The following is a 27,795-nucleotide window of genomic DNA, read 5'->3' on the forward strand; positions in this document are numbered from 1 at the left end:
GCTTCAGTGTTTTAAAGAGTGAAATACAACATAGAGGGTGAATTCTGAAAAATATTTGTAACAATGCTTAAAACTTTATTCTACACTGTTTGAATGCTGTCACTCCTTTAATATAGCCTTTAATCTTAATGTAAAAACTATAGATTACCTTGCTTTATGGGTATTACTGGCAATTCTAATCAGACGTCCTGATTTTCAAAAGTGCTCAGCTCCCATGTAGATGGTTAAAAGAAACGTCCAGATTTTCAGAAGTCCTCAGCATGCAGCAGTACCTATTGTTTTTCATGAGAGGTGCTGGGTACTCAGATCTTTTGAAAATCTGGCCAATATTGTGCAGTACAGCAAGTTATTCACTATAGGAAAACAAAATTTTTAACTTTTCCTCTTGGCAATTTAAAATAATGCTGTCTCCATTTGTAGCTACCCAAACACCTTCCATGAGTGCTATAAACCATTGGAACTGTTACTTTTAAAAAATGTAGTAAACTAAGGTGATTTTGCAGTTGAATTTAGTTTCTTTAAATCTCTCATTTAGCAAAAGATTGTTAGCATATGTACCAAACAGAAGAAATGGAGGAGTGTTTATTTTGCCTTCTCATTTTTCACTTCTATAATAGCATTCAAAGACTGTAGAAGCAACATTTCCAAGTTTAAATAGCATTGTAGGCTGATTTGTTATATAGAATTGTTCTTTGGAATGTTTGAAAGTTGCCTAGAGGAATTATTTATAAATATACAAGCTTTAAAATTTAAGTACAGAACCGACATTTTAATGTATCATGTTTAACTGTACAAAATGAATTCAAACACTAACAACTGATCTACTTACTACAAAACACATTTTCTTAAGAAAGTACAGAAAGCAGAATACTCTGTTCACTATTATTCAAACATTATTGTCCACAGATGAAAATATGTTGTGGTTTAGTGGATTTATTATTGAAACTGGCGTTTTGCCCTAGTTACTTCATAACCAGTTGGCTAGGTAATCTCTCCACATTTTATGGAGTTCACCATGCAATTCCAATCCATTTATATTGGGCAACACAGACACACCCCATAAATCAAATTTGGTATCTAGCTTCCACTGTGTGGGCTCCCAACATAGCATGTTTCCCTGGATGTACAGGGTGGCTCGAGCACACAAAATCCTGGAGATTGAGCAACCAGACTTAACTATGTGTCATGATGCTCACAATGTAAAGTGAAGGTGCCCTGTAAAGGCAGCAGGGCCTGGTGTTCATCTGGAAGGTGATGAGGGGGCACCGGATGCCAGTATAGAAGATCAGACTTTCCATAAAACTACTTTCATTGACAAGTGACCCTCACCTATTATGCTTCCAGCTTCCAAAGTCCACCTGAACTCCAGTGTATCAAGCCCTGACTCTGTTACATGTATCAGCTGCCAAAACCTTCCTTCCTTACCCCATCACCCAATTTTCAGGCACTCAATCCCATCACTTAACTGTTCCACAATATTCACAACCAGCTATTCTTGGTAACAAACAGACCTACAAACAATACACTTTTGAACAATGTCTTAAACATAAAAGGGCTAGATTGAGCCTTTATGCTCAGCCCCCAACCATGGGGTATCACTAAGAGCTAATCTCCACTAGAAGCGCTATAGCAGCACAGCTGCGCTGCATTTGGTAAAGATGCTCTGTGCTGACATGAGGGAACTCTCCCATCAGCATAATAAAACCACCTCCATGAGCGGCAGAAGCTGTATTGGCAGGAGAAGTTCTCCAGTGACATAGCACTGTCCACACTGGCACTTACATCAGTATAATTTACATTGCTCGGGGGAGTGGCTTATTCACACCCCTGAGTGACATAAGTTAATACTGACATAACCTGTAGTGTAGACAAGCCTCAGGGAAGGAACTGTACCTTGAAGTCACAATTCCTCCCCTCATCTCCACTTGCTCCAGAAGGGAGTAATTTACTGTAGCCCTGGAAAAGCTTTGCCAATTGGTAAGGTATGAGCCGTGGAGCAATGGCAGCCCTGGGGCTGTACACTGCAAGGGAGCCAGAACTGTGTTTCTAGTAGCCCTAATGCAACTGTGACGTGAGGTAGAGGGCTTACTCCCCTCTTCTGCCCTATGTGACTGCATTAGGGTTAGTGTCAATCTAGCCCAAAATTAACAAATTATATTCTCTCAGAGTGCTGCATGCTCTGCAGCTGTCCCCTAGTACATGCACATACATTTAATGTTTAGAATACATGGCATGGTCTCCACTGGTTTCTTCCTGACGAGATGGCTGGCTGCATTCACAAATCACCCCATAATCCCGGCTACCAGTGGTGCCAGCTAAAACACAAAAACAGAATATAACACTGTAGTGCTTTTTAAAACTGCACTTAAATTTACATTACATCTAATAGAACTCAACATTTTTAGCTGTGAATGCTCAATATAAACTAACTTTAGTTAATCCAAACCAGTTTTTCCCTCAAACAAGTCAAAGGCACTTGAGATCAGGAGGACTATGGCTGTCTACGTCAAGCTTCATGTTTCAAACACCAGTTGATTTTGCTGCAGCCATGTCTAAAGAAGTGCAGCGAGACTGTTTTAAAATGGCAAGGGGCATTAATTTCCCTCTTGGCAAGTATTTTAAGACTTTAAGCGCATGTGAAAACAGGATTGTAATGTGAGCTGTTTTACAACCTTACTGACAGTGAGCCTTATCACATGCCCACTATATATATATACTTTTTCAATTCTGAAGGTTCAAAAGCCTTGACTGCAGACCATAAAACAGAAGGAAATAAGCAGGACACCTCAATCCTGAATTCATAATGTTTACTTGCTAGTTTGTACGTAAAGCTCTCTCCTTTTCCCACATAAGACAATTCTTTCTTGGGCTATGGCTACACTAGAGAGCTTACAGCAGCGCAGCTGTAAACTCTAGTGTAGCCGCTCTAAGCAGAAGGGAGAGGCTTTTCCATTGACTTAATTAATCCCCCCCCAATGAGTGGCTCTCCCATCAACCTAGCACTGTTCTTTAAAGGAAAAAACCCTGTTAACAGTTTCTGCCCTCAGGTACTACTCAGCATTGATGGGCAAACTGGGAAAGTTAACAAGAGTTACAGCGTAGTATCTCTTATGTCAAAAGAAATACTGTGATACTCAATTTTATAATAACATGGTACATATTACAAGTTACAATTATAAAACCTGACTGAGAATGAATGCAGACCATGGTCATTTAGCTGCAAGGCCTATGATTCAAGACTCTTTCCTGCAACTGTTGTTAGCCTAGGGAGAAGCCTTTTCTGCTATGATATTTTGTAGCTCCCATTGTCTTGGAATTCCCATCAGGCCAGAGGCTCAGTGGCGTATTTTTTCCTGCTGTACTTTTCTGTATCAATTTTCTCCTAATTACTTTGCCAAAGACTACACAACCAGCCCCTGTCACCTTGACTGCCCCAGTTTGACCGAAGTCCAGCAGATCTCTTTGGACAAATGATCTAACAAAGCAAGTTTGAACTTGACAAGATCCCTATGGGTCTGTCTGCTCTGATTTTCAGTGGGTTTTTCACTTTTTTTCTTCACTATTTATTAGTCTTTCACAGGATTTGAAACAAGAACAAAATGCATCTTGAAAAATGGAATCAAACACTGTTTAGTTTCACTGTAGCTCCTCTCACTTACTTCTGTATCTTCTTCTGAAATGCTATTTTGTAACCTCCTACAGAAATAATCCCTCACTGATTCACCATTGATATTCCTACTCCCCGGAAGCTGAAGTACAATATGGCCGAATCAATTTTCCCTGTATCCCTCACTCTGAAAGAAAAACCACCAAAAAGTGCTAAATGAGGACTCTGGTCCTTTAAGATTGATACCAGTAAGTCCTGCACTTAGAATCAAATTCTAATGTCAGGTACGAGTGCAGAATTTCTAACTATTCAGGCTGGCTTCTGACTAGCAATGGTCCAGAACTTGAAACTGAGCCCTGATTCTCAACTAGAACTCCCAATCCAGCCCCCCAATATCCTGGAACTTTAGGAAAGTTTGATTCAAGAGCTGACCTTTATGGCTTAGGCTATCCCTAAAACTGGCCTGAGCCAAAACTTCTAATCCAGCAAATATCCCCAAACCCAGGAAAAGTTTGAAACCAACTCTCACTGTCTGGGTCCATCTCTGTCTCTAATGACTGATTCAAATGAAATAATGTTGATGATTACAGTAAAAACCCTCACAAACTCTCAAGTGTCCCACATACTATGATTAGCCACAATCACTATTATTTGATTAAATGAAGATGACTCTTCTCTTTACTCCCCACCCCTACTCAGGAGACACTGGACTTTTCCCAACAGGTGAAAGACAGGGGTATTATTTGTACATTGTCTGTCACAATAACATGGCAGTTAATCAGATTCTCATTTTTCCCTACTAAGCCAAGCATAGAAATACAGAAATGCACATACAAATATTTTGAACTAGAGTTTGGCATAACCCAGGCGCTTCATTCTGTTGGTGCTGGTGATTTATTCTTTGAGCAGTTCTTCCCTCTTGTGGCCACAAATGGCTGTATTTGAATAGAAAACTTGTCCAAAATTTTAAAAAATCATTACAGACATACCTGCCATGCCCAAAATGTGGGATGCAGCACGTGACAAAGACCCAAACTGAGGAACCTAAAAAATTATTCAAGCAGAAAATGTAAATGGCTGTGGGATACAGCCCGTTGGTGTACACCAATTTTCTGTGACCTCGGTTTCTGAAGAAATGATTATTACTGATGTTCATCATTTTCAACTACAACAGTGAAAGGCCACTGAATTTGTGTGGAATGTATGCAACTTTGGGATGAAAATTAGAGCCATTTGAGAGGTTTTATTACAGATGATAAAGGTCAAATTCTGCTGTCCTTCCAGGTACACAATTCCTGTTGATTTTAGAGAGCCATGATATAGTTTTTAAGGGAAATACAAATGCACAGAATTTACCAACCAATATAGTTGAAAGCTTTTGTTGTATTTTACATACCAATGAGCAGGACGCATCATCCTACATTTTACCATATAAAACAGCTCCCTGAGATCTGAAATGCTTCATGCATAATATCGCTCAGCTCAAACTTACTTACCAGATGCTTCCTTGGGTGTTTCAGCCAGAAGTGGCAGGGGTGGTGGAATGTAGTGAATCTCTGGCAAAAAGCCCGGAGGTATAAACTGAGGAAGCATAGGGTAGTAACCTTGTTGGAAATCTCCACCTGCATCTTGCATCTACACGAACACATAAAAAAAAGCTCCTTCAATCCAGATATTGTCTTAACCACCCTATCCAACCACCACTCTCACTTCCATACTAACTGCAGTGAAATCAGTGGCATTACATATGATGTGTTAAAATGAAAAGCCGTAATTTACTTCACTGATCAGTATTCTTCTGTTAATTTTTCTATTGTTAAAACCCTGCTACAGGGGAAATCGCGAAATTCTTACTCAGGCAAAACTTCATTGAAGGCAGTCTACCTGTCTAATATAAGTTTTACATCAGCAATGGAATATGAGTATCTGAGTAAAGACTTAATGAATAGGCCTAAACATACCTGCAGCACAGAACACAACAAATACAGGAAGTGCTTGTTATTAATGAGACACTGAATTCAAATCCATACTTCCAGGAATTACTAACCTTGGCTCCACCAGTGTTGCCAGATTCTTGAGAGTTTGCAATTTAGGTAAAGTCCCAAAACTGAGCTCTGGATTAAAAGTGGGTCCTTCACATAAGCAGTGATGAATCACTTTTTCATGAGGCTTCGTATGAATCACTTGATATTATGGATCCATAACTGAAAAACAGCAGCTGTTGGTGACTTATTTCCTGGTTTGTATTAGGGATCCTTAATGTCAAATGAGACGCATGAAAAAGTGAGTCATTACTGTGCACGTGCCACTTTTAATCCGCAGCTCAGTTGTTTCCTGTTTTTTGTTTTGAAGTCCTCATAAAAGTGAGCATCTGTTAGCAATGGCAGGAGACTGGCACAATAACACACGGAAGTAGGTATTTATATGCATGCATAATTGGATTCAAGAGAGACAAGGTGTGTCCAATATCTTTTACTGGACCAATCTCTGTTGATGGAAGAGATTGAGGGCTGGTCTAAACTAGAAAATTAGGTCAGTTTCACTATGTCAGGCAGAGGATGTGACAGTAAAACAGCATAAGGTGAATGGAAAAAAAATCTTCTGTCAACCTAGCTACTACCTCTCAAGGAGATGGATTACCTACACTGAAGGGAGAACTCCTCCGTTTGGCATAGATACTGATTCTCAAGCAGCAGTTTTCAAGGGTGCCACCAAGGACTGGACTTCAGCTGCCTGGAGCTGAAGCCACAGCCCCGCTGCCCAGGGCTTTGGCTTCAGCCCCAGGGAGCAGGGCTCAGGCTTGGGGAGGGAATGCCACAGCCACCCCTTGACTCATCAGAGGGCACCAAGCCTGTCTGGGTTGGGGGTGGGGCGCAACCAAAAATTGCAACATCACTGCAGAAGAGAGATCTCCCCCTGCCATCAGAAGGGTTTGCCTAACAGCTAGAAACTCCATGAACAGGCAGCAGCTAGCCAAGGACTTATACCATTTCTCTGCCCTGTTACATCAGCACTTCAGGGAGCAAGGTCAAAAGGAAGGCAGAAATCTGGGGGCACCCCTCTACATGTCGCTTCTGGTTGGGGGTCTGCAGGATCTGGTTTGTCTATACAAGCTTAAAAGTCTCTGAGTAAAAAAAGGTTGTGAACCACTGGTGTAGGCAGTGTCTACACTGAACAACTGTGGCAGCGCAGCCGTGCTGTTGTAGCATTTTAAGTGTAGACAAGCCCAGAGACAAGCCTTTGAGCTACAGGGTATGTTTACACTGGGACCTTCACAGCGCTGCCGCAGGAATGCTCCCATGGCAGCGCTTTGAAGTGCGAGTGTGGTCGCACGCAAGCACTGGGAGAAAGCTTTCCCAGAACTCCTGGTAATCCACCTCCACAAGGGGATTAGCTCCAAGCACTGGGAGCGCAGCTCCCGGCACTCAGAGCCTGTCTACACTAGTGCTTTAAAGCACTCAGATTTGCTGCACTGAGAGGTGATTTTTACACCCCTTGAGGCAGCAAGTTAGAGCGCTATAAAACGTAAGTGTAGACAAGCCCTGCGAGCTCTTCAGGGCGAGGAAAAGTAATCAGAGTGTCAAAGCTAAATACAAGGTGGAACAGATTGTTAAGCATAGGTGTTAACACATATTGCAAGGGACCATTCAAAATGAAGGAGGCCATTAACACCTCTGCGGTAATATGACAAAGAAGGGTTAGTAGGTTACAGATTGTTATAATGAGACATAAAACCAGTATCCCTATTGAGTCCGTGATTCTTAGGCCTTGTCTATACTACCACGTATGTCAGCAGAATTTGTCGCTTGGGGATGTGAATATTCTATCCCCCTGGGCGACATAATTATGCCAGCATATGTGTGGTGTGCATAGCGCTATGTCGGTGGGAGATCTTTTCCTACTAACATAGCTACCGTCGCTCATTAGGGGTAGTTTAATTATGCTGATGGGAGAGCTCTCTCCTGTCAGCATAGAGCGGCTACATGAGATCTTACAGTAGCACCAGCTGCATTGGTATAGCTGTGCTGCTGTAAGCTCTGTAGTGTAGACATGGCTTAAGTGTCTAGCAAAGTTATGAATTTAAGATCCCAGGCTCATCTTTTGAAGGTACTGAAGGTATGTCTATGTTGCAATTAAACACCTGTAACTGGCCCATGTCAGCTGACTCAGGTTCATGGGGCTCAGGGTCCAGTTATGGGGCTGTTTAATTGCTTTGTAGACATTCAGGTTGCAGCCTGGGCTCTCTGGCACTCCCCAGATTCCTTTCTGCACTGACCCATTCCTGACTAACTTCCCTCTCCAGATGACCTCTGACTAGGCTGTTCAAAAATGTTCTGTTGAAACTGTTTTTGATGGAAAATTAAATTTTCAGTTGAACACAATTTTTCAGGTAAAGTGTCTACTTTCTGCAAAAAACTTCAATTTTTGATGAGAAACCAAATGCCCCAAACCAGAAATATTTTAATTACATATGCTGCTGTAGCACTTCAGAAGCAAATGTGCTACAATTCCCATGTCTCCATTCTCTAATGGCAAGGCTCCTTGGGACTGCACTTCCCATGATGCACTGAGGTAGTGCATCCCCCTACAGGGGTGACCCTGGTCATTGTGAGAGGTGGTCCAACCAGGCAGCCTAGCCTATACATGAGAATGGGATTATGAAATACAAATCCCATGAGACACCACAACAGCATTTCTGAATCAAAGTATTTCAGTTTCTGATTGGAATTTGTTTTTGAATTTTTGCCAAAAAATCAGTTGTCTATTATGAAATTAGACAAAAGCTAATTTCTTTCCATTTTTGTTGAAATTTTCTGATTTTTTTTTTTAACCTTCCAGTGCAGCAGAGAGAAGAGCAGAAGGCTCACTATTTAGCATCAAATTTCCCTCTACTGTGCCATAACCGCTTGGCAGAGTTTTCACACACAGTGTTTCTCTCAAAGCAACCCCTCAGTCTCACAAAGAAGCAAGATTCATAGGCTCTGCTGGGAATCAAGTTAAACCCTCTTTGAAGGATTTGGTGGTGGAATAAAAGAAAAATGAAGGGGAGCCAGAAAGATTTCCTCCCTCTTTAAAAGAAAGCTAGAACCCCCCACTACCCCCAAAAACCAGAAAAATATGAAAGTACAGGCTATTTATCATATACTGGTATTTGTGAAAAGCTATTGATAATAATAGTGATCTCCTTTGTAAAGCACTCTGAGCTCTACTAATGAAAAGCACTATAGGTATAAATATATTATTACTGTTACCTGTGTGATTAACAATACATAACTATTTTAGATTGGTGGGAAAATCCATATATTTTTCACCATTTATGCTGTAGATTTTTTTTTTATTATTTTGTAATTCCCTCACTTTGGAGAACCTAAATCAATTAGTCCGTTTCACTTTTCATGTTTCTTGTCGGCGCCACTTTCTCATTCCCACAGACTAGCACACTGCTTCATATTTGGTTTGCAAACATGCAGGGGGGGACTGAGTTTATTTAAATCCAAACAAAATACTGCTTTAACTGATTTGTTTTTAAATTTGCCAAGCCCATTTCTGATTGTTAAAATATTTTTATTTAAAAAAAAAAAACACAACCCAAAAGGCTGCTTGGCAGTGTCTCAGATTTCAGGTTTTTGCCACGGTGACCTGAGATACTATACATAGGGCGATAGTAAGGAACATTTAAACATGGATCTACAATTTTTGGGTCAGATTCATCCCTGTCTGATGCAGTGGCAGAAGAGAAGTTATTCTTGCTGCTCCTATTTTGCCCGTTGCTAGAGGCTAAGACACAGGCGAGGACAACAATAGAGGTCCCCTAAATTGCTCCTGCCTGTCATAGCCCCAAGGGGCTTGCAGCAGATGGGAATTTCAGTCATAGGCACCGACTTCATGGGGGCTCTGGGGCTGGAGCATCCACGAAAAGAAATTGTGGGTGCTCAGCACCCACCGGCAGCTCCACGGATCAGCGCCGCCTCCTTCCTCCCCGTCCCTCCCGCCTGCTGGCAGCCTCACCAATCAGTAGTACTGCCTTTTCCCACATCAGATCTGCCGCCAGCTCCTGATCTGCCCCACTCTGGATCTTTCCTGTGCCAAAACTTCCACCGTGCAGCCTGTTGTCCTGGGAGGCGAGCCCTGCTATACTAATTGGGTTTCACAGGGGAACCCAGGAGACATTTTGTGATAGCTATGCTGACACAAACTGGTCACATTTTAGTGGTTAATTTTCCCTTTGAATCCTTATCCTTCAAGGCCTCTGCACACAGAAATGCCACTGAAATCAACAAGAGCTGCGAGCACAGGGGGCTTGCAGAATCTGGCCCACAGCTTTGAACCCTTTTGATTTTTCTAGATTCCGGTCAGACCTTTAACATTATTATTTGTTCCTGGTTTGATTAGCTTATGTATCAAGATGCCACTGAAGTAATTAGTGTCCAGGCTAACTTTTCATAGCTACTCTAATGGCAAGATTGCATCCTACAATACAAAGAGCAATGTATTCAGCAGCAATTAAAAGAAACCACTACTTACTGACAGAGGAGCAGCACTCCCTGGTCCATGGTTGCTAGGGACATGTCTGAAACCTCTTTGAAGAGGGATCCCTGGAGACACTGGTGCTCCCCTGCAGCTTGGCTGATTGATGGCAAAGCCCATGGGGAATGGGTGGTATGGGTACATACCAGAGTACCCAGGATACAGTTTTGGAGGTTCTCTCTCCAGGTATTCTGGACTGACAACACATTCTTGAGGCAAAGCAGGACGGGCTATGAAACAAGCAGCGAGGAAAAATAAAAACAAGCAAAAATATCACTGCAAACAGTTTGAAGGCAGATAGAAATAGAGTCATAGTGCCAAATTCTGTCCTCAGCCAGTGTAACTGAAGGCAGAAGCTGGCCCTTTGGTTTTACCTTCACTTCTTATTCAATTTTTTCTTTTTGTTTATTAGAAAATGTAGGATTGGGGAGGAAAGAATGGAGCTCAACAGTGATGGAAGACACGTTAATACAGCTTTGGGAGAGCAAAATCTGCCTTGTGCATCCTGAACCAAGTTGTCGGCAAACTACTGATTGTAGAATCTCTAATACCTCTGCTGCCCTAACAGGTATGACAAACAGCTTGATTTCTAGTTACCTGTGGCAACAGTTAGAAAATAATCACCTTTTACACTTGTAAATCAAGTAAAATTTACTACTGAAATCAATGAGAGGGAATAAAGAGCTCTGTACCTTGTGATAGCTGTAATTTCTATAGAGTTGTTTGCAGTTTTGTAGCCATGTTGGTCCCAGGATATGAGAAAAGAAGGTAGGTGAGGTAATATCTTTTTATTGGACCAACTTCTGTTGGTGGAAGGGACAAGTTTTTGTGCTTCACAGAACTCTTCCCGGACCTCAGGTCATCTGCAGAGCCATGAAGCTCCACCAACAGAAGTCAGTCCAATAAAAGATATTGACCTCACCCTCTCTCTCATTTCTACAGAGTTAATTTTCAAAGAATCAATGTATTTTGCTATTAAAAAAAATCTTGTTCACAAATTGATCTTCCAAAGTAGTGGAACTCCCATCATCTATGACTAGACTATATCTGTGTCTCAAAACGTCATCCATTCAAATCCCTCCTTGAAGCCTTTTTCTTCTGTGAGGCCCATAAGCATAAAAATTAAATAATCATTGGTGGATGAGGCTGAGCTGGAACTATCTAAAGTGATTCCTTCCTCCCCATCTCCCAGAGCATCTGGTCTTTCTTGTGTTGTCTTCTAAGATTGTTAACTCTTCAGGGGCCCAGTCTAATGACTACTGTGGTCATTGGGAGTCTTAATAAATAATAATTGATTAGACAAGACACACCCTACAGCCTCTACTGTGTAGAAAACAATGTCAGAAGTGATGGACTAAATGACCATAGGAATTTTGCATCTCTGTATTCTATTTTCTATTCTTAAATACAAAATAAACTTTTACACCAACTGATTGCAGCCAAATCTCATCTGAGCTACATAAATCCAGCTCAGGAGCTTTCCTTCTCTTTTTTTACGTTGCCACCATAAAATGCCTGCTCTAGACAACTCCAGCAGGAACTTCCCAATTTCTCTGTACTTGCTGTTTTTCTGTGGGGTTTTTTCTTTTGCTTTTGCTGGAGGGCATGTCTGTAAATGTAAAAATAACAACACAGCTCAGAAGAAAGTGCTCAAGGTGCTGTACTGAATAATCAGGGTCCTGTCACAGATTCATTTCCCTCTTAAACAGGGACTAGTAGCATGAATCCATCTTTGCAACAAGGAAACAAGCTGAGGAGCTGCCTAGGGTGGTTCCTACAGCTATAAAGTCCATGAGCGCAGCTTGGAAAGTTTGCAAAACCAACAATAAGTGCAGCACTGCATACAAAACACACGTGCCTGAAAACATGTCCCCAGAACTGGGAAGCAAAGTGAGAGCAGTTTCAGCAGCCCTGGGGAACAGGTCACCTGGGACCTAAAATTTCTGAGGCACTAGACAGGCATAGAAGATGAATGGACAGACCCTGACCCAACAGTACCCTCTGGTAGATGGACAGACACTGAATGATGGACACAGACAGACAGATGGACACAGAGGTAGAAGTTCATCATCTTGAGTGGAGGCCTATGGAACAGACACCCCAATGCTGAGCTGGTCCCTACCAAAGTTCCCACAAAGTGGGGAGCTGGGAGCAGGTAGTGCCCTACAGGTCCTGGTTCTGCTGCTGCTGGCTGCTGGGGCGGTCTTGGCTCCTTCACACCCGGTCACATGGCTGCTGTGTTCAGAGGTATTGGGGCCAACTGCAGGAGACTTCCGACCTTTACCATGAACTGGGGTGCAGGCCTCAGGCGGAGATGTCTCCCTGGGTGGGGCATCCGGCTCCTGCCCCTGCATCGCCTTCTGAGCCGCCATGATCTTCTGGCGCTCTGTGATGAGCGCACATTTGTCGCACGGGCAGAGCTTCCAGCGGCAGCGGCCCGTATGGCCCTTCACTGGCACCACAAAGCCGTGGTTCCGGCAGCGGGAGCACTTGGGGGTGCGCAGAGCTGCCTTCTCCACTGTCACTGCTGCCTTAGCCTCCATGGCACCCCCAGCCAGGTAGGTGCCTAAAGCACCACGTGCAGCCAGAACTTGAAGAAGCTCAGCTCAGGGGCAGGGCGAGGCAGAGCCTTGGTGTGCCCACAACCACTAGCTACAATGTCACAACTGAGCCTGCTGGGCTTTCTGCAAGGGGAGAGGATGAGCTCAGCTCCCAGTAAGAGGTAGTGTGCATAGATATCAGTGCTGTTTGGGACTGCAGAAAGTGGGGGAAGAGCAATCCTCCAAGGATCTGGGCAAGAAGAGTTCTGCACTTTTGGGCAGCTGGCATTTTCAGCACTCTGGGGCCCAGATCTACCCTGAGATAGAGCCCTCCACTCCACCAGGGCTAAGTGGGCAGATCTCCTGCTGGGGATAGAAGTAAGCACTCTGCTGGGGTTGTGAGTGCAGCATGTTGACTTTCGTCCCTTTTCCATGCACTTGCAGGCCCAAGATGTGACAATGAATCAGCGTGGCTTTGAAAAGACATACAGGGCCAAGTTTGCAAAAACATAGCCTCTGATTCTGCACAAGCAACCATTTGTGGGCACATCCCTTGCATTTGCAAGTGCAGATTGGAGAGTAACATGCCTGATTTACACATGCAAAAGCAGTGGTTGCAAAAGGGTATTTTGGGCCATAGAAACGGAATCTACTTGGGGCCATTTTAGGGTTGCCAATTTTGATAAGACATATTCCCTGAGCTTTCATCACATGACATAATCTTTAATTAAAAATTAAGCTTTAATTCTTGGATACTTCAGGACAGTCCAGGAGGGTTAGCAACCCTGGGTCCTTTTTGCCTTTCATTTAAAAGGCAATCTCCCCTCTTTGATATCCACCGTTACCATCATATTTTGCATGCATCTTATTACACTGGAATCATTATTTCAGTTCCTTTTTTTCAAACTCAATTGTATTTTTCTTGAACAGGAGGGAGAGTCTCACTGCTTCAGTAAAAAAAAAAATACTGCTTTACCATTCTGTTTTTTACAATGTTCATCTAATCCAGTGTATCACGAGGAGGGCAGAAAGCATGTCTAATTCCTTCAGCCATCTATTTCCCTTTGCCTCATCTTTATTACCTGGAAACAAACATGGGTTTAAAATTAAAAATGTAATAATGCTCTAGTTTCAATATTGCTTGTAAAACTACCCGTGTTGTTACTGTTCCACTGGGTTAGCACTTACAAAACTATAACTAGTATACAAGTAGCCCATTTGCAGGGCAAAGCTGAAACCCCGGCAATGGAAGGAAGAATACAGCAAATCTTTTTCAGCTGAGAAGAGTTAACCCTGTGACCTTGTGGTGAGTCAGTGGCCTCTGCGTTTCCTTCATTAAAAGAAAAAAACTGTTTAAAGCAACAGCTAACCATAAAATAGTCCTTCATTTACTCATCAGCTTCAAGAGCATTAAGTCACAAGGTGACGTATGTATTCTTGCTGCTTTGTGAGAGTTTTAATAAGCACCAGAACATGTTTCAAAGTGACATAGTTCCTTCCTTGCAGGGCTTGTATGCACCTCCCAGCCCCTCTGGGTGGAAAGTGTAACAAAAGCTGTTGACTTTGAAACTAGTCTCCTGTCAGACACTTAGGACAACATTTTCAAAAACTTCTGTGACTTTCAAGTGTGAGCCCCACTGAGTTCCACTGGGGTTTCCGACTTAACTTAGGAAAAATGCCTAAGTCCCATTGAAATCTGAGAGTTAGGTGCCTAACGTGCTTAGGCATTTTTGAAAATCTCACTAGACACTATCGAAACCTTTAGGTGCTTTGGAAATCTGACCTCAAAGGGTATGTCTACACTACAATAAAACATAGGTTGTCAGGCATCTGGTCTTTGACCAGAAGGCCTGGTCAAAAAGAGACCCTGGCTGCTCTGGTCAGCACTGCTGACCGGGCCGTTAAAAGATTGGTTGGCCGCACAACTTCTGGCAAGCTTTCATCATCTCCCTCTGGCTCCCAGGTAGTGGAGAGGCTAGGGGGGCGCTGCGTGCTGTCCCCGCCCCGAGCTCCACCTGTGCAGTTCCTATTGACCAGCAACTGCGGCCACTGGGAGCTGCGAGGGAACCACTTGCAGGCAGGGGCAGCACGTGGAGCCACCTGGCCGTGCCTCCACCTAGGAGCCAGAGGGAGATGTCGATGCTTCTGGGAGCTGCCTGAGGAGAGCGCTGCCTGCAGCCTGCCCCCTGAGCCCTTGCCTGCCCCCTGAGCCCAGAGTGCACACGCCCTCCCGCATCCCACCCCGGAGTCTGCACCCCCAGCCCAGAGCCCATACCCTCTCCCATACTCCAACCTGGTGCCCCAGCCTAGATCCCCCTCCCACACTCCAAATCCCTCAGCCCCAACCTCCAGGACAGAGCCCCTTCCTGCACTGCAAGCCCCTCATCTCTAGCCCCACCCGAGCCCACACCCCACCACAGGAGGCCTCACCTCCCTCTTGTACCCCAACCTCTTGCCCCAGTCTTGTGAAAATGAGTGAGTGAGCGAGGATGGGGGAGAGCAAGTGACATAGGGCGGAGGGATGGAGTGAGTAGGGGACAGTGGCCTCAGAGAAGGGGCAGGACAAGGGTGTTTGGTTTCCTGCAAATAGAAAGTTGGCAACCCTAATAAAATACCTGCGTCTAACCCATGTCAATTGACTCAGGCTCACAGGGCTCAGGCTTTGGAGTTTAAAAATTGCATTGTAGATATTTGGGCTTGGGATGGAGCTCAGGGTCTGGGACCCCATGAGAGGGGAAGGTCTTAGAGCCAGGCTCCAGTCCAAGCCCAAATATCTGCACAGCAATTGTATAGTCTTGCAACCCAAGCTCCACAAGCTTGTGTTAGCTGATACAGGCCAGCCATAGGTGTTTTATTGCAGTGTAGTTGTAGAAATATCCAAAGTCACTAAGGCAGGGGTGGGCAAACTACGACCTGTGGGCCGGATCTGGCCCCTCAGGGCTCTGGATCCGGCCTGCAGGATTGCTCCCCATGGCGCCACTTTGCAGAAGCGGCTGGCGCCACTTCCCTGCAGCCCCCAGGCGGGGGGGGGGGGGCAGAGGGATCCGCTTTGCCCATGCCTCCAGGCATTGCCTCCCACAGCTCCCATTGGCTGGGAACGAGGAACTGTGGCCAATGGGAGCTTCGGGAGAGGAACCTGGAGGCGCGGCAAGGGCAGCGCACGTGGAGCCCTCTGTCTCCCCTCCCCCAAGGACTGTAGCGCTTCCAGGAGCAGCGCAGGGCTAGGGACAGACCAGGCATGCAGAGAGCCTGCCCTGGCCCCACTGCATGCCACTGCCACCCCAGAGTCCGACCCCCTCCTGCACCCCACCCCCCAACTCCCTGCCCTAAGCCCCCTGCCTGCACTTTGTACCCCTCCTGCACCCCAATCTCCTGCTCTGAGCCCCCTCTTGCACACCACACCTCTGCTTCACCCCAACCCCCTTCCCTGAGCCCCCTCATATGCCCCACACTCCTCCTCTGCCCCAATCTCTTTCCCTGAGCCCCTTCCGGCACACCACACTCCCTCCCACACCCCGCACTCCCTCCCACACCCCAACCCCCTGCTCCAGCCCTGCATACAATTTGCCCACCCAGATGTGGCCCTCGGCCCAAAAAGTTTGCCCATCCCTGCACTAAAGGTACGTCTATGCTGCACCCATAAGCCCTGGGTTAGTAGAACTTGCATTAGCAGACCCTGGGCTTGTTAACCTAGGGCTTGAGTGTCTACACTCATTTATAACCCCAGGTTAGGGATTGTTGAACCCTAGAACCCAATCTGGGGCCCTGCATTGTGAGGGCCCAAGTCCAATCACCCATATCCCAGACTTCCTAGCACCTTCTCAAAATATGGCTACTCTAGCCCTTTGTTCATGGTGCTGTGGGGGAAAATTTAACAGTCCCCAAAGGTAGCTCTCTAGAGGGCAAAGAAAGTTGGACTATGAGATGCTTTTGGTGGACTCCCACAGCACACTTTCAGTGGGGCTGCAACTACACTGCAAAGCAACAGGGCTTGAACCCTGGATCCTAGCTTAATTCAGGCTCAGACCCTCCATCTCTGTGGGGTCCTGTGACCCTGGGTCTAAGTCTTGGGTTAGCACAATTTGTGTTTAGACCGAAGAGGGATTAGGCTTGAGCCTGAGTTCAAACCCTGGGCTAACATAGCAGTGTAGACATAGCCTTAGACATTTTTTAAATTTTTACCCTTAGGTCCCAGTTCAGGAGAGAACTGAAACACGTGGTTAACTTGACTTCAATAGAACTTAAGCACGTGCACAAGTGATGTCCTGAAGTACTGCTTTCCTGAACCAGGCCTTTAGAAAGATAGAGGATATTTCCTTCTTTATTCTTAACATTCATTCTACTCTATAGCAATTTTTTGGCAGATTCCATATCATCCATCCCAATGTTGTTGCCGTATGTTGTGTACATATGTATAGTTACACACTTTTAAAAAACTTTATAGGTATCTTGCCTTAGATACATAATATATCCAAATTCATTGGGATACTAAAAAAGTAGTGGGTATTGGTGGGCGATGTACATTTGCTATGATAAATGTTATCTCTTAATTACAAAATATTAATATTCAGGATATTTAATCAAGCATATTTATTTATTTCTTTTATCCCTCAAGACAAGGTGTAGACATTAATAATTTCTACATAAATAAACCCAGACTTTTGAAAGCTTTGAACATTTTTCATCTAAGTATAGAGGAGTTATTGTGCATTCCGTATAATTTGTTTCAAACGTGGCAAGACCTGTAAAGGGGGGAGTTTTTTATTTTCCTTGTGAGATGAATATTCACTTCTGCAGACAATTTGAGGAATCCTGCTATTCCCAATCTGCTATAATTTTATATATACATTTTAATTAGATACTCTATCACACAGAATTAACAAAACTACCAGGCAGAGAAGATACACACACAAATCTTCTGAGTGGAATGCAGAATTCCATGTGAATAAGGTGAACTGGATTTGGCATAAAAACTATTATATGTTTGTTGGCAAAACAGTGAAGCACAATAAACAAAAATCTGTCTTCTCCAGAACTGGTTTTTAGATTTACTTCAATATGTGGAGTAAAATATATAGGAACTGTAGCCCACAGTATATACAGGTAGCATTTTGTAGTAAAATAGAGTTTGCAAGAATGATTATTTTGCCAAAAATAAAGGGGAAGCAATCTAGAGGTATTATAGTATTGAAATTAATAGCAATAATGTCTGTATTTCTCTCTAACTTCTGTATTGTGTACGGTATAAAGCATAATTTTGGTACACAGATAATTCTGTATGGAGATTTATGGGCAAAACACAAAGGACAAAAACAATGCTCTTGCTAAAAGAAAGGAACAAATCAGGAAGTTGGTTATCATCAAATTAAATGGCAAAAACTGCAGGGTTTTTGCCCTCTTTGACTTTCCTACTAATATTATATGATGTAAGTGTATTTTGGCATGCAAATTGTTGTGCTTAGCTTTGGGATTTCTGAAGTCTGCAGCACTTCTCAGAGCTATAATAATGTTATAACAAGATATATTTAGCAAATGAACATTTGTAGCACATTGCCTTCGTTCTTTAAAAACTGTTTCAATAATATTATTAGCATGCAAAAAACCCAAGTGAAAGCAACTCACTTGTACAACTCTTAGGTCTATACTGGAAACTTTTGCAGACTTGTTTCACTATAAATGAGCACATTTGTCTATTAATGTCAATTAAGCATATCTTTTAAATAGTTAAGAGATTCCTTATTCGTCTTTTTTCGTATGGCAAGAGAGGTGATTAGCATGTTCAAATAACCAAATACAGCTCAGTGAGCCAATGAGTCACTTCAAAAGTGTCTTGTTTTAAGACTGAGATGACACCAGCAATCAGTCAAAGCAGGCACTGATTTACAATGTGTTCCAGTTTGCAACTGGTGTCCACAGTCACATTGTGTCTCATCTTCCAGAAGTGCAAGAAATGGCAGCATCTGCCATGTGATGGTCTGAAAAGATTCAGTGCAGATCATTATTTCTGGGGTAGACTGAAGCCTGGAAGTTCTTTTTGTGGCATCAGCAATCAGGTGTATGTTTGGGACATTAGCGTTATCCCAGAATTCTTTCCATTGTGCTTCAGGATTGAATTAAGATGCTTTAATGGATTTTGTCCAATCTGAAAAAGGCTTTGGAAAGTTCTGGAGATCCTAATTAATTAGTAAGTTCAGGTTGGTCATTGTTTGATTGTACTCATCTTTCTGGGTGCATTCCTCTGGACGTTGGGTGGGGGTACATGTGCCAGAGTGGGCAATCATTGGATGGGTGTTGATTATAATGTTCCAGTTATAATTCTCTTTCTAGTATTGAGCTGCACATCCAGAGATTTGGTATGTGAGCTGCCTACCCAGACTGCTGTGTGATATTCAGTGGCTGAGTATCCCATTGCTCAAGGCACTGTTCAAAGTGTGTGCACATATGCACCCCGTTATTCCTGTGAGTTTCCAGTTCAGCTAATCTTTATTTTTATCTTTTTGCATGTCTTTTCCAGATGATCTTTACAAGTCAGGCTTCTACCAAAGTCATACACAAGTATTTCAGATAGGGCTCATTTTGGATCCATTGATTGCAAAAGGTGGTATTAGGTGGTTCTTTGGCAGCTTTGTTGTTTAGGTAAAAGGCTATTACCAAAGTCTTTGAAGCACTGGGGTGGAGCTTCTGGAACTGAAAATATTCCACCACTACCTTGAGGTCAGTTGAAAGGATGTCGCTGATGGTGATGAGGTCTTTGCTTATACCCACAAGAGCTATGTCACTGGCATATATTAATATATGCAGAATTCTGTCAGGTAGGTTACTGTTGTAGATGTTGCATAATGAAGGAGTCAATGTGGATACTTGAGATAGACAATCACTGATGGTGCGTGCTTTGCTAATCAGCCAGTTCAAAACGATGTGATATCTACTGTTTCTCAACACTGTGGCTAGGAATTGCTTAGTGCTGAGGCATCTGATGAGCCTTGATGCCTTGGGCAATAGCCCATGACTCCATACCAGGTTGAAGGTGGTGGATAAATCTATCAGAAGATATGCATAAGTTGAAGACAAGGTACACTGTATCAAGCCGATTCCAGAGAACTATGACTACCTCACCTTCTTATCCACGCTGTCACAAAACACATTCCTTGCAACTATCGCAAGGTCTATACCCCCTGCTGGCAGCTGGAAACAGAAGCACTCTTTTTAAAGAGCATGAAAATAATGGTGAACCAGATACAGAGAAAGAACTAATAGTCATTGAACTCCACCCACCTGAAGAGATGGAATGAGACCGTGGAGGGTTGTGACTTCCCTCATTCCAGTCGCAAAGCCTGGGCATGTTTCTGTAAATTGATGCTGCTAACCCAGTTAAACACTGTCAACCAAAAGTGATGGCTAATGCTGTTGCCCCATACCTTCTCTGTAATTCAAAGATCAAAACTGACAAGCTGACTAGATGAAAGAGTCAGAAAGAGTTCCTTCTAAATGTCTGACAGAGCGCCACCACTTTATTGTTATCTTCCCCATACACTATAGAAAAAATAAACAAGGCTCTCGTAGCCACTAAAAGCAGAAGAGCGGCTGCTGAGGACAGCATTTATCCTGAATTCCTCAAGGATTTGGGGCCAAAGAGACAAGCCATGACTGATAGACCTGTTCACTAATGTACATTTGATAGGGAAGATTCCAAAAAGCTGGTGTGCGGTGATATTTGTTCCCCTCCTCAAGCGTGAGAAACCATCAAATGATGCCTGATATTGCTCCTCTCTACAACTTACAAGTTAACGAAGAGGGTTTTACTGGCCCATTTCACCCCTATCTTTGAAGCCATACTGAGAAAGAAACAGGCCATTTTCATATTGGGGCAAAGTTGCTATGATCAGGCTCTCACCATTACTAGTCACATTGAAGCTGGCTTCCAGCAGAAGTTAAGAGGTGAAGATAAAATCCTGTTTTTTAAATTTCTGTTTGTATGCTGCTGGATGCCTCCGCTATGTATTGCAATAAGACATTGATGGTGATACAGTAATGGCTTTATTATTAGTTATTCTTCATATTCATCATATATTAGTCAATTAATCCTTTGTTTATTAGCTATTATATATGGTATAATTGAAGTAATGACATAAGAATATATATGGCTGCCCAAGAAAAGATTTTTGAAGTGTACTTGCCCACCGGTACACCTTTGAGATGCTCACCAGCACTCTTGCCATATCTTGTGCCTCCCTGCTATCCATCCTAACTCAAGTACCTTATCTCCGAGGCTCCCTGATAGGCTGGTAGGTTGTCTCCTGCCATCACCGATTGTGAGCGTTTTTGTTGGCTTCCTGCACTGGCAGATGAGCTCCTGGGCTAATTTCCTGATCTCCCTACTGGACAGGCAGACAGGCTGAAGGAATGGATGCTCTAAACTAGCAAGGAACATCAGAGCTGCTCTTCCTGTCCTGTTACTAGAAGGCAAGGCTTGTTCAGCTCCATTCCACTATCACTGGGTTACATGGTTCTTCCCTTTACAGACTGGAGCCGTAATGCCTTCTTCTTGGCTCTGTTAATAAAAGGAGTCATCTCTGATGGGATCCCTAGACTCAGGTTCCCAAGCACTGGATTGGTCAGTTGCTACTTGACTGCATTGAAGGTTTTCTTTTCATAAGTGATGTGATATGGAATATAGGGCCAAGAAGCAGAACATTTTAGGAGAGGAAAATATGATTTTGCCAAACAGCAAGGCATTCTCATCACAATAGTGTTTCATCACATTTTCATGAAATAGATATTTTTCACTAAATCAATGATTCATTTATGAATCATGATATTCAGGTTCAATATGGATTTTCTTTGGTGGTTATGATTACTTACAATTCTTTAAGGAACTGATCAGATCTATGTTTTTTTCAGCGGTTAGCTACGTACATTACCTCCCTTTTCATTTTTTTACATTATATATTTGATACAGTTCAATATGAGATAATGCATCACAGACATCATAGCATTGTATCAGAATAAATGCAAATATTACAGTGACATTTACAATTCAGTATGATTTCTCCTTTTGTGGATAAATCATCTCTCTCTCTACTCCAGACCTATCTTCTTTGCAAACTAAAAATCTCAGTCTTTCTCTGACATCTTTTTGTGGATGTCTAGCTATCAGCTCAAGCTCAACGTAGCTAAAACTGAGCTTGTAATCTTTCTGCCAAAACCCCTTCACCACTACCTCCTTTCTTGATTACCGTGGACAACATCACCATCCTGCCTGTCGCACAAGCCTATAACCTGGGCGTCATCTTTGACTCAGGTGCCTCTAGGTCCTCACATCAAGGCTGTGTCTAAAACTTTATTCTTTCTGCATTACATCTCTAAGATACTGCCTTTTTCCTACCTATTCACACTGCGAAACCTCTCCTCTAGGCTCTTGTCATTTCATATCATAATTACTGCAATAACCTTCTCCCTGGCCATGACAAATGCAATCTTGCTCCACTGATATCCATTCAGAATGCTGCTACAAAGATCATTTTCCTAGCCCCTGGCTTTGACCATGTCACCTCTCTCTTTGCATCCCTCCACTAGCACGCCCTTCTCTAGCACATCAAACATAAGCTTCTATGTTCACTTTCAATCTTTTACAACTTATCCCATACGTATCACCTCTCAGTCATTATTGAGATGTCAACTGCTGCCTCCAATTGGCCAGTCATGCCAGCTTCCTGGACCACTTGTTCAATTTTCAGACAAGTATCTTTGTGCTTTCTCCCATGTTGCCCCTCATGATTTGGAGACACTCTCCGTAAACATCCATAAAGCTACCTCATTATCATCTTTCAGATCTCTCCTTAACACTCTCCTTTTCCATAATGCCTACATAAACATGACCATAGTCAGGCTTCTGGTGTGCTGAGATCACTGCCTATCATGCTGTCCAACGCTGTCTCCTTCTTGCCTTGTAAAGGAAGTGATTTCTTCACACAATGCATGGTCAACCTGTGGAACTCTTGGCCTTCACAACATCCTGTGGCAAAGACTATAATAGGGTTAAAAAAAACTAGATAAGTTCATGGACGATAGGTCCATCAATGGCTATTAGCCAGGATGGGCAGGGATGGAGTCCTTTGCCTCTGTTTGCCAGAAGCTGAGAATGGGCAACAGGGCATGGATCACTTGATGATTACCTGTTTATTCCTCTGGGGCATCTGGCATTGGCCACTGTCGGAAGACAGGATACTAGGCTAGATGGACCTTTGGTCCAACCCAATATGGCCATTCTTATGTACTCCCGTCTATCTCTATCCATCAGTTATCTCTCATTTTATACTTAACTCTTAAGCTCTTTGGGGAAGGGTCCATCTTTTTGTTTTGTGGAGCACATAGCACAGTGGGGTCTTGGTCCATGATAGGTCTTCTAAGCATTATGGTAATACAAATTAATAATAACCATATTTATGCTCTTCAGTGCTTTGGAGCATCTTCACAGTAAAGACTCTTCCAGGTTCCTTGAGTGCTCATGCTACACCCCTTAATATAACTATAATATACAAATATTGATACAAGATAAAAAACTATCCTGGTCCAGTTCCTCAGTGTGTGTAGTTCAGTGATAGCTCTATTGCCTTCAGTGGCGTTACTCTAATTTATACCAGCTGAGGATCTTGCCCGTGCATTTTAATACAAATTCCTTCAGAAAGCAACATTAGCAGACATTGACATAAAGAGAAATTGCAAATTTGGGGTACATCACACTTTTAGCTTCAGATTATACACAGCAATGACATCTGCTCAAAGCCTTTCTAATTTAGATGGGTCAGAAATTTGGTGGGATTTAGCCCTAATTCCAAAACACTGCCTGACAGTCAATCTTCTGCCCTGAAAAATAAACACACTTTTAATCCAGAGTCCTCATTCTCCTTCCTCTCAGCTATATTTCTTGTCAACTTACATTAGACAAGAATGCCACAAAATAAAATGTAAATACCTCCAAACACCACAAAGGCACTTTATACAGAAACAATAGCACTTGCGGCATCAAGCAGGCTGACCATCTAGATTCATCTGTGCTTAGCACCTATCTAGTGAAACTGTCAGATCACCTTGTCAGGAGGCCAACAGAAATGGTTATAGATGGGTCAGTGGGTAGGCAGCTGAAAGACTATGAACATCAAATGTGTTTGCTGAGGGCAGGATTGCAAGCTGGGAAACTGCTGTACGTCTAGTACTTCTATACATAAAAACATAAGAACAGCCATCCTGGATCAGACAAGTGGTCCATCTAGCCCAGTATACTGTCTTCTGACAGTGGCCAAAGCCAAGTGCCTCAGCAGGAATTAACAGAACAGGCAATCATCCAGTGATCCATCTGCTCCCAGCTTCCATCCCTGACCATCCTGACTAATAGCGATTGATGGACTTATCCTCTGTGAACTTTTTTTAACATACTTATGGCATGTGTGTTGATACGTGATTTATCTCTCCATCTCAGAGCTGAATCAGTTTTGAAAATATCTGAAATTGTTTATATAGTATAAAGAAAAGTCATTTAGAAACTAGCTCAGATTTTCACCTAAGGAACACTTGGGAGAGAGAGAGAAATTATAGCAAAGTCTCCCTCCCACCTCTTACCCACTCCAGTTTGAGCACTTCAGATATATTCTATATTAAACCAGCTAAAAAACACAAAATGGCTAAATAGCAGCAGACCGATCATGTAGAGCACCAAGCACATTCTCAGAATTTAGTAAATAATAAGCTAGGCAGAGCACATTCGGGACTCTAGGAAACAATCTGAGGGGGGAACGGACTAACTAATGATGAGAGGTATTTTCCATCTCTGATGTTTTTTCTATAATTAAATACAAAACACACTTTTACATTAGCTGATTCCAGCCAAGTCTAGTCTGTTCTGCATGAATCCAACCCAGGCGTTTTCTTCTCCCTTTCATGTTGTCAACATAAAATGCCTGCTCTAGACAACTACAGCAGAAACTTCCCAATTTATTTGCATTTGCTGGGGTATTTTTGTGTTTGGTTTTTTTTTGCTGGAGGGGGTGTCTGTAAATTTTAAAATAATAACACAGCTCAGGAGAAAGTGCCCAAGTGCTGTATTGGATAATCAGGGCTCTGCTTCCATCACAGACTCATTTCCCTCCTGAACATCTTTGCAACAATGAAATGTGCTGATGAGCTACCTGGGCTGGATGTTGCACCTACAAAGTCCATGAGCACGACGTGGAAACGGAAAAAGAAAAATAACTGCGGCACTGAACATAAAATGCACTCCTCTGACAATGTGGCCCCCTCTCCTCTACGGCCAGTGGTAGACCAACAGTGAGTGAGAGATACTGGTATGGACCAGTAGCAAATTGTCATCACCTTGGAGGCAAAAGGGAAGCCAAGGAGGATACATCTACTTACTACCACTGCTCTGTACGTGATTGAAAAATCACAGTTTAGCCCATTGCAATCAGTGGGACTACTTGCAGAGAAAGGTGCTACGCAGCTTAACGGTCACAGAATCAGGTCTTGGATTATTATTATTATTGTCTTAGAACCTGTTACAAAAAGTGACTTTGAATCACAGAAGTTTAGTTTGACCAGCTCCAAAAAATAAATACAAAAGATAAAAAATCATGTCACAATCAGCCCAGGAGCTGTGGGACCCAACTGTCACAAGAAGTTGCCAATTGCTACAGGGCTCTGCTGTTGAAGAGCTTGACCTACACAGCAGTGACTCCTCCAGAAATCCCCCTCTCTAGCTTTGTCCCTTCAGCAGTGGAGCTGTCTCTCAGGGCAAGGAATAAGACCGGCTCCTCTGAAGCACGAGCGCTTTGGGCAGCTGTATAAGCCATCCTCCGCCCTTCTCCCCCCATCCTCGTCCCTGTCCCCGTCCCCCTCTCAATACAGCAGCAGAAAGAAATGAAAGGGCAGCAAGCTGCCTAGCAGCAGCACTCAGACTCTTCACACATCGCATAGAGTTAAGTCACAAATGTAACCTATCTGAGTGAAAAGCTTTTATACTCATGGTTCATTTCCTCTCTATTTATATTTATATTAAAAACCAGGAAATGAAATACCAGGTCAGTAGTGACCAGAAGTCATGGCCTCCTGCTGGATGTTTGGTGATTTATGTGTAATGGTCTCAATCCACAATTTCTAGTGAACATTTGCATACCTCACAAAGCCAACCAACCAAAACCCTTACCAATTAGTTCTAATTTGCATCTGGACAGAGATCAAGAAACCAATGGCCATAAGGAGTAAATTCTTTGAGTCCCAGAGTGGTTCTTCCAGTGCAGGCATGAGTCACACTAAATCTATTCCAGGTTTTTTTGCATACCCAAACTGCCAGTAAAGTCAGTGAAGTTCTGGGTGTGTAAGGAATTCAAGCTCATACATAAAGCACAGCAGAGAAGCTTACATTGAAGATATTGAATTCTAAGATCTTGTTGGTAGGGAGTATCTCTTATTCTGTGTTTGTACAGCACCTAGCACAATGGGCCCTTGATCTTCTGGCCCTGCTGTAAAACAAAAAATAAAATAATAAAAAAGAACAGTAACAGAAATTAAATATAAATATTGACTGCTACATAATATTAAGGGTCTGAATCGTTCTCATAAAGGCAAGCAAAATCAAAGCTGATCCAGCAGGTCAGATCTTCAGCTGCACCAGAGCTCAGAGCTGAAAAAGTGGGGAGCACAAGTGACCTTTAGCCAGCTTTGTGCTCCTTTGATCCTTGGGACCAATTCTTCCCCCTGTAAAACTTAGGGCAGCTTCAGAGCTGCTCTAAATTACACCTGGTGGTAAAAGAGACTGTTTTACAGCCAGGGACTGCTCAAATGCAGCAGGGTCCCAATCATCACCTCTTCGATAGCTCCGACATGCCCCCTATTCTGGCATAGTGAGAGGGTGGCACAGAGATAGCTACAGTGGCCTTGTACAAACGGGGAACCCTGACTGTTCTGAGTTACCAGAGCAGCATTGCTAAGAGTTGGGATCTGGCCCTCCATTCTTAGCCCCTCCTGTTGTGAGGGGAACACAATGCTTTCGCCAGTTTTTCTATATATATTTCTTCATCCTTTTTATAAAACAAAACAAAAAACATTTTAAAGCTGAAAACATTAATTAAAACCTTGAAATGTTGAATGGATTTCTATTACACCTATAAAGCTCATGATATTAATGAGAGTATCAAGGTTAAGTGAGGCTTTTCTTCTCTTACTGAAGTTCTGAAGTAATCAATACAAATAATCCCAGATGAGTTTGTGTATTTGATGGATGTTGTACAATTGGATGTAGAAGGCACAACATGCCGCACGATAAGTTATGCCCAAGAGATATGGTTGGCAAAGTGATGGTTAAAAAATGGCTGTGATTGACCATGTAGGAATGGCCCGGTGGGACCTGTCATTTCTGTAGACTTGGGGCTCCAGATCAGAATGGATTGCTACATATTAAGACTTGCTGATTCCATGGACCTGGACACTAGGATCTCAAATGGACCACAGCAGCTGGGAGTTGTCTCACATAGTGATGCTGGGTCCCACTGTTGTAGAAGAGTTTTATGGCTAGAGACCCACAAATTTGCAGATTTTTTTTTAATAGAAAACCCTTTTTTACATATTTGCAGGATATTCATCACTTTATTTCCATAAAAATCCCCCACACTCACTCTGCCTGCACCTCCCCTTGCATTTTCCCTGTAACCCTCTCTTTGGGTTTCCGCCGTTTGCCATCTCAGTGACACCAATAGGCTGTCCTTCCCCCACTCAACTCTCCCCTGTCCTCAGCTTCTATCTAGCTCCTCACATCTGCCCTCAAGTTTTCTCCTGTCCTCCCCAACTCCTCCGCCACACTATGCTCCCTGATGCCGCCTGGAGCATGAATCCCCACCCATCCAGGGCCATAGAGATATGGTGAGAGCGGCTGCCGACACACTGTCACCCTATGCATCGTGCTGGCGCTCTACCCATGCTTGTGGCAGCCGGGCTGGGCTACACTCTAGGCAGAGTCTCTGTGGTTAGAATCCTGTGGCCTCCGAAGGGCACTGGCAGTTGGAACGAGCCTGAGGCAGGAGGCCACGACAACGGCCCCAGAGACGTGCAGCCCCCCCCACACCACAGGAG

The 27,795-nt window shown here is 43.3% G+C and overlaps 1 protein-coding gene across 1 annotated transcript; it reads right to left on the reverse strand.

Annotated features, from left to right (window-relative positions):
- Positions 1-888: 888 nt before the first annotated feature.
- DMRTB1 (DMRT like family B with proline rich C-terminal 1) lies at positions 889-12,678 on the reverse strand. Its single transcript, XM_030573825.1, has 4 exons — positions 12,258-12,678; positions 10,133-10,365; positions 5,104-5,242; positions 889-2,315 (listed from the first exon to the last, which is right to left on the reverse strand). The coding sequence occupies exons 1-4, from the start codon at positions 12,676-12,678 to the stop codon at positions 2,212-2,214; spliced, it is 897 nt and encodes a 298-aa protein (XP_030429685.1). The 3' UTR covers positions 889-2,211.
- Between the last annotated feature and the right edge of the window lie 15,117 nt (positions 12,679-27,795).

The sequence above is a fragment of the Gopherus evgoodei genome, chromosome 8 (genome assembly GCF_007399415.2).
Source record: "Gopherus evgoodei ecotype Sinaloan lineage chromosome 8, rGopEvg1_v1.p, whole genome shotgun sequence".
Taxonomy (NCBI): Eukaryota; Metazoa; Chordata; order Testudines; family Testudinidae; genus Gopherus; species Gopherus evgoodei.

Excerpts from the sequence above, each read along its gene's own strand:
- DMRTB1 (XM_030573825.1), bottom strand. The coding sequence starts at position 12,678 with ATGGAGGCTAAGGCAGCAGTGACAGTGGAGAAGGCAGCTCTGCGCACC. Across the intron at positions 10,366-12,257 it reads CCCACTTTGTGGGAACTTTG|CCCGTCCTGCTTTGCCTCAA; the intron begins GTAGGGACCAGC and ends CTTGTTTCATAG. Across the intron at positions 5,243-10,132 it reads GGAGTGCTGCTCCTCTGTCA|ATGCAAGATGCAGGTGGAGA; the intron begins GTAAGTAGTGGT and ends GTGTTCGTGTAG.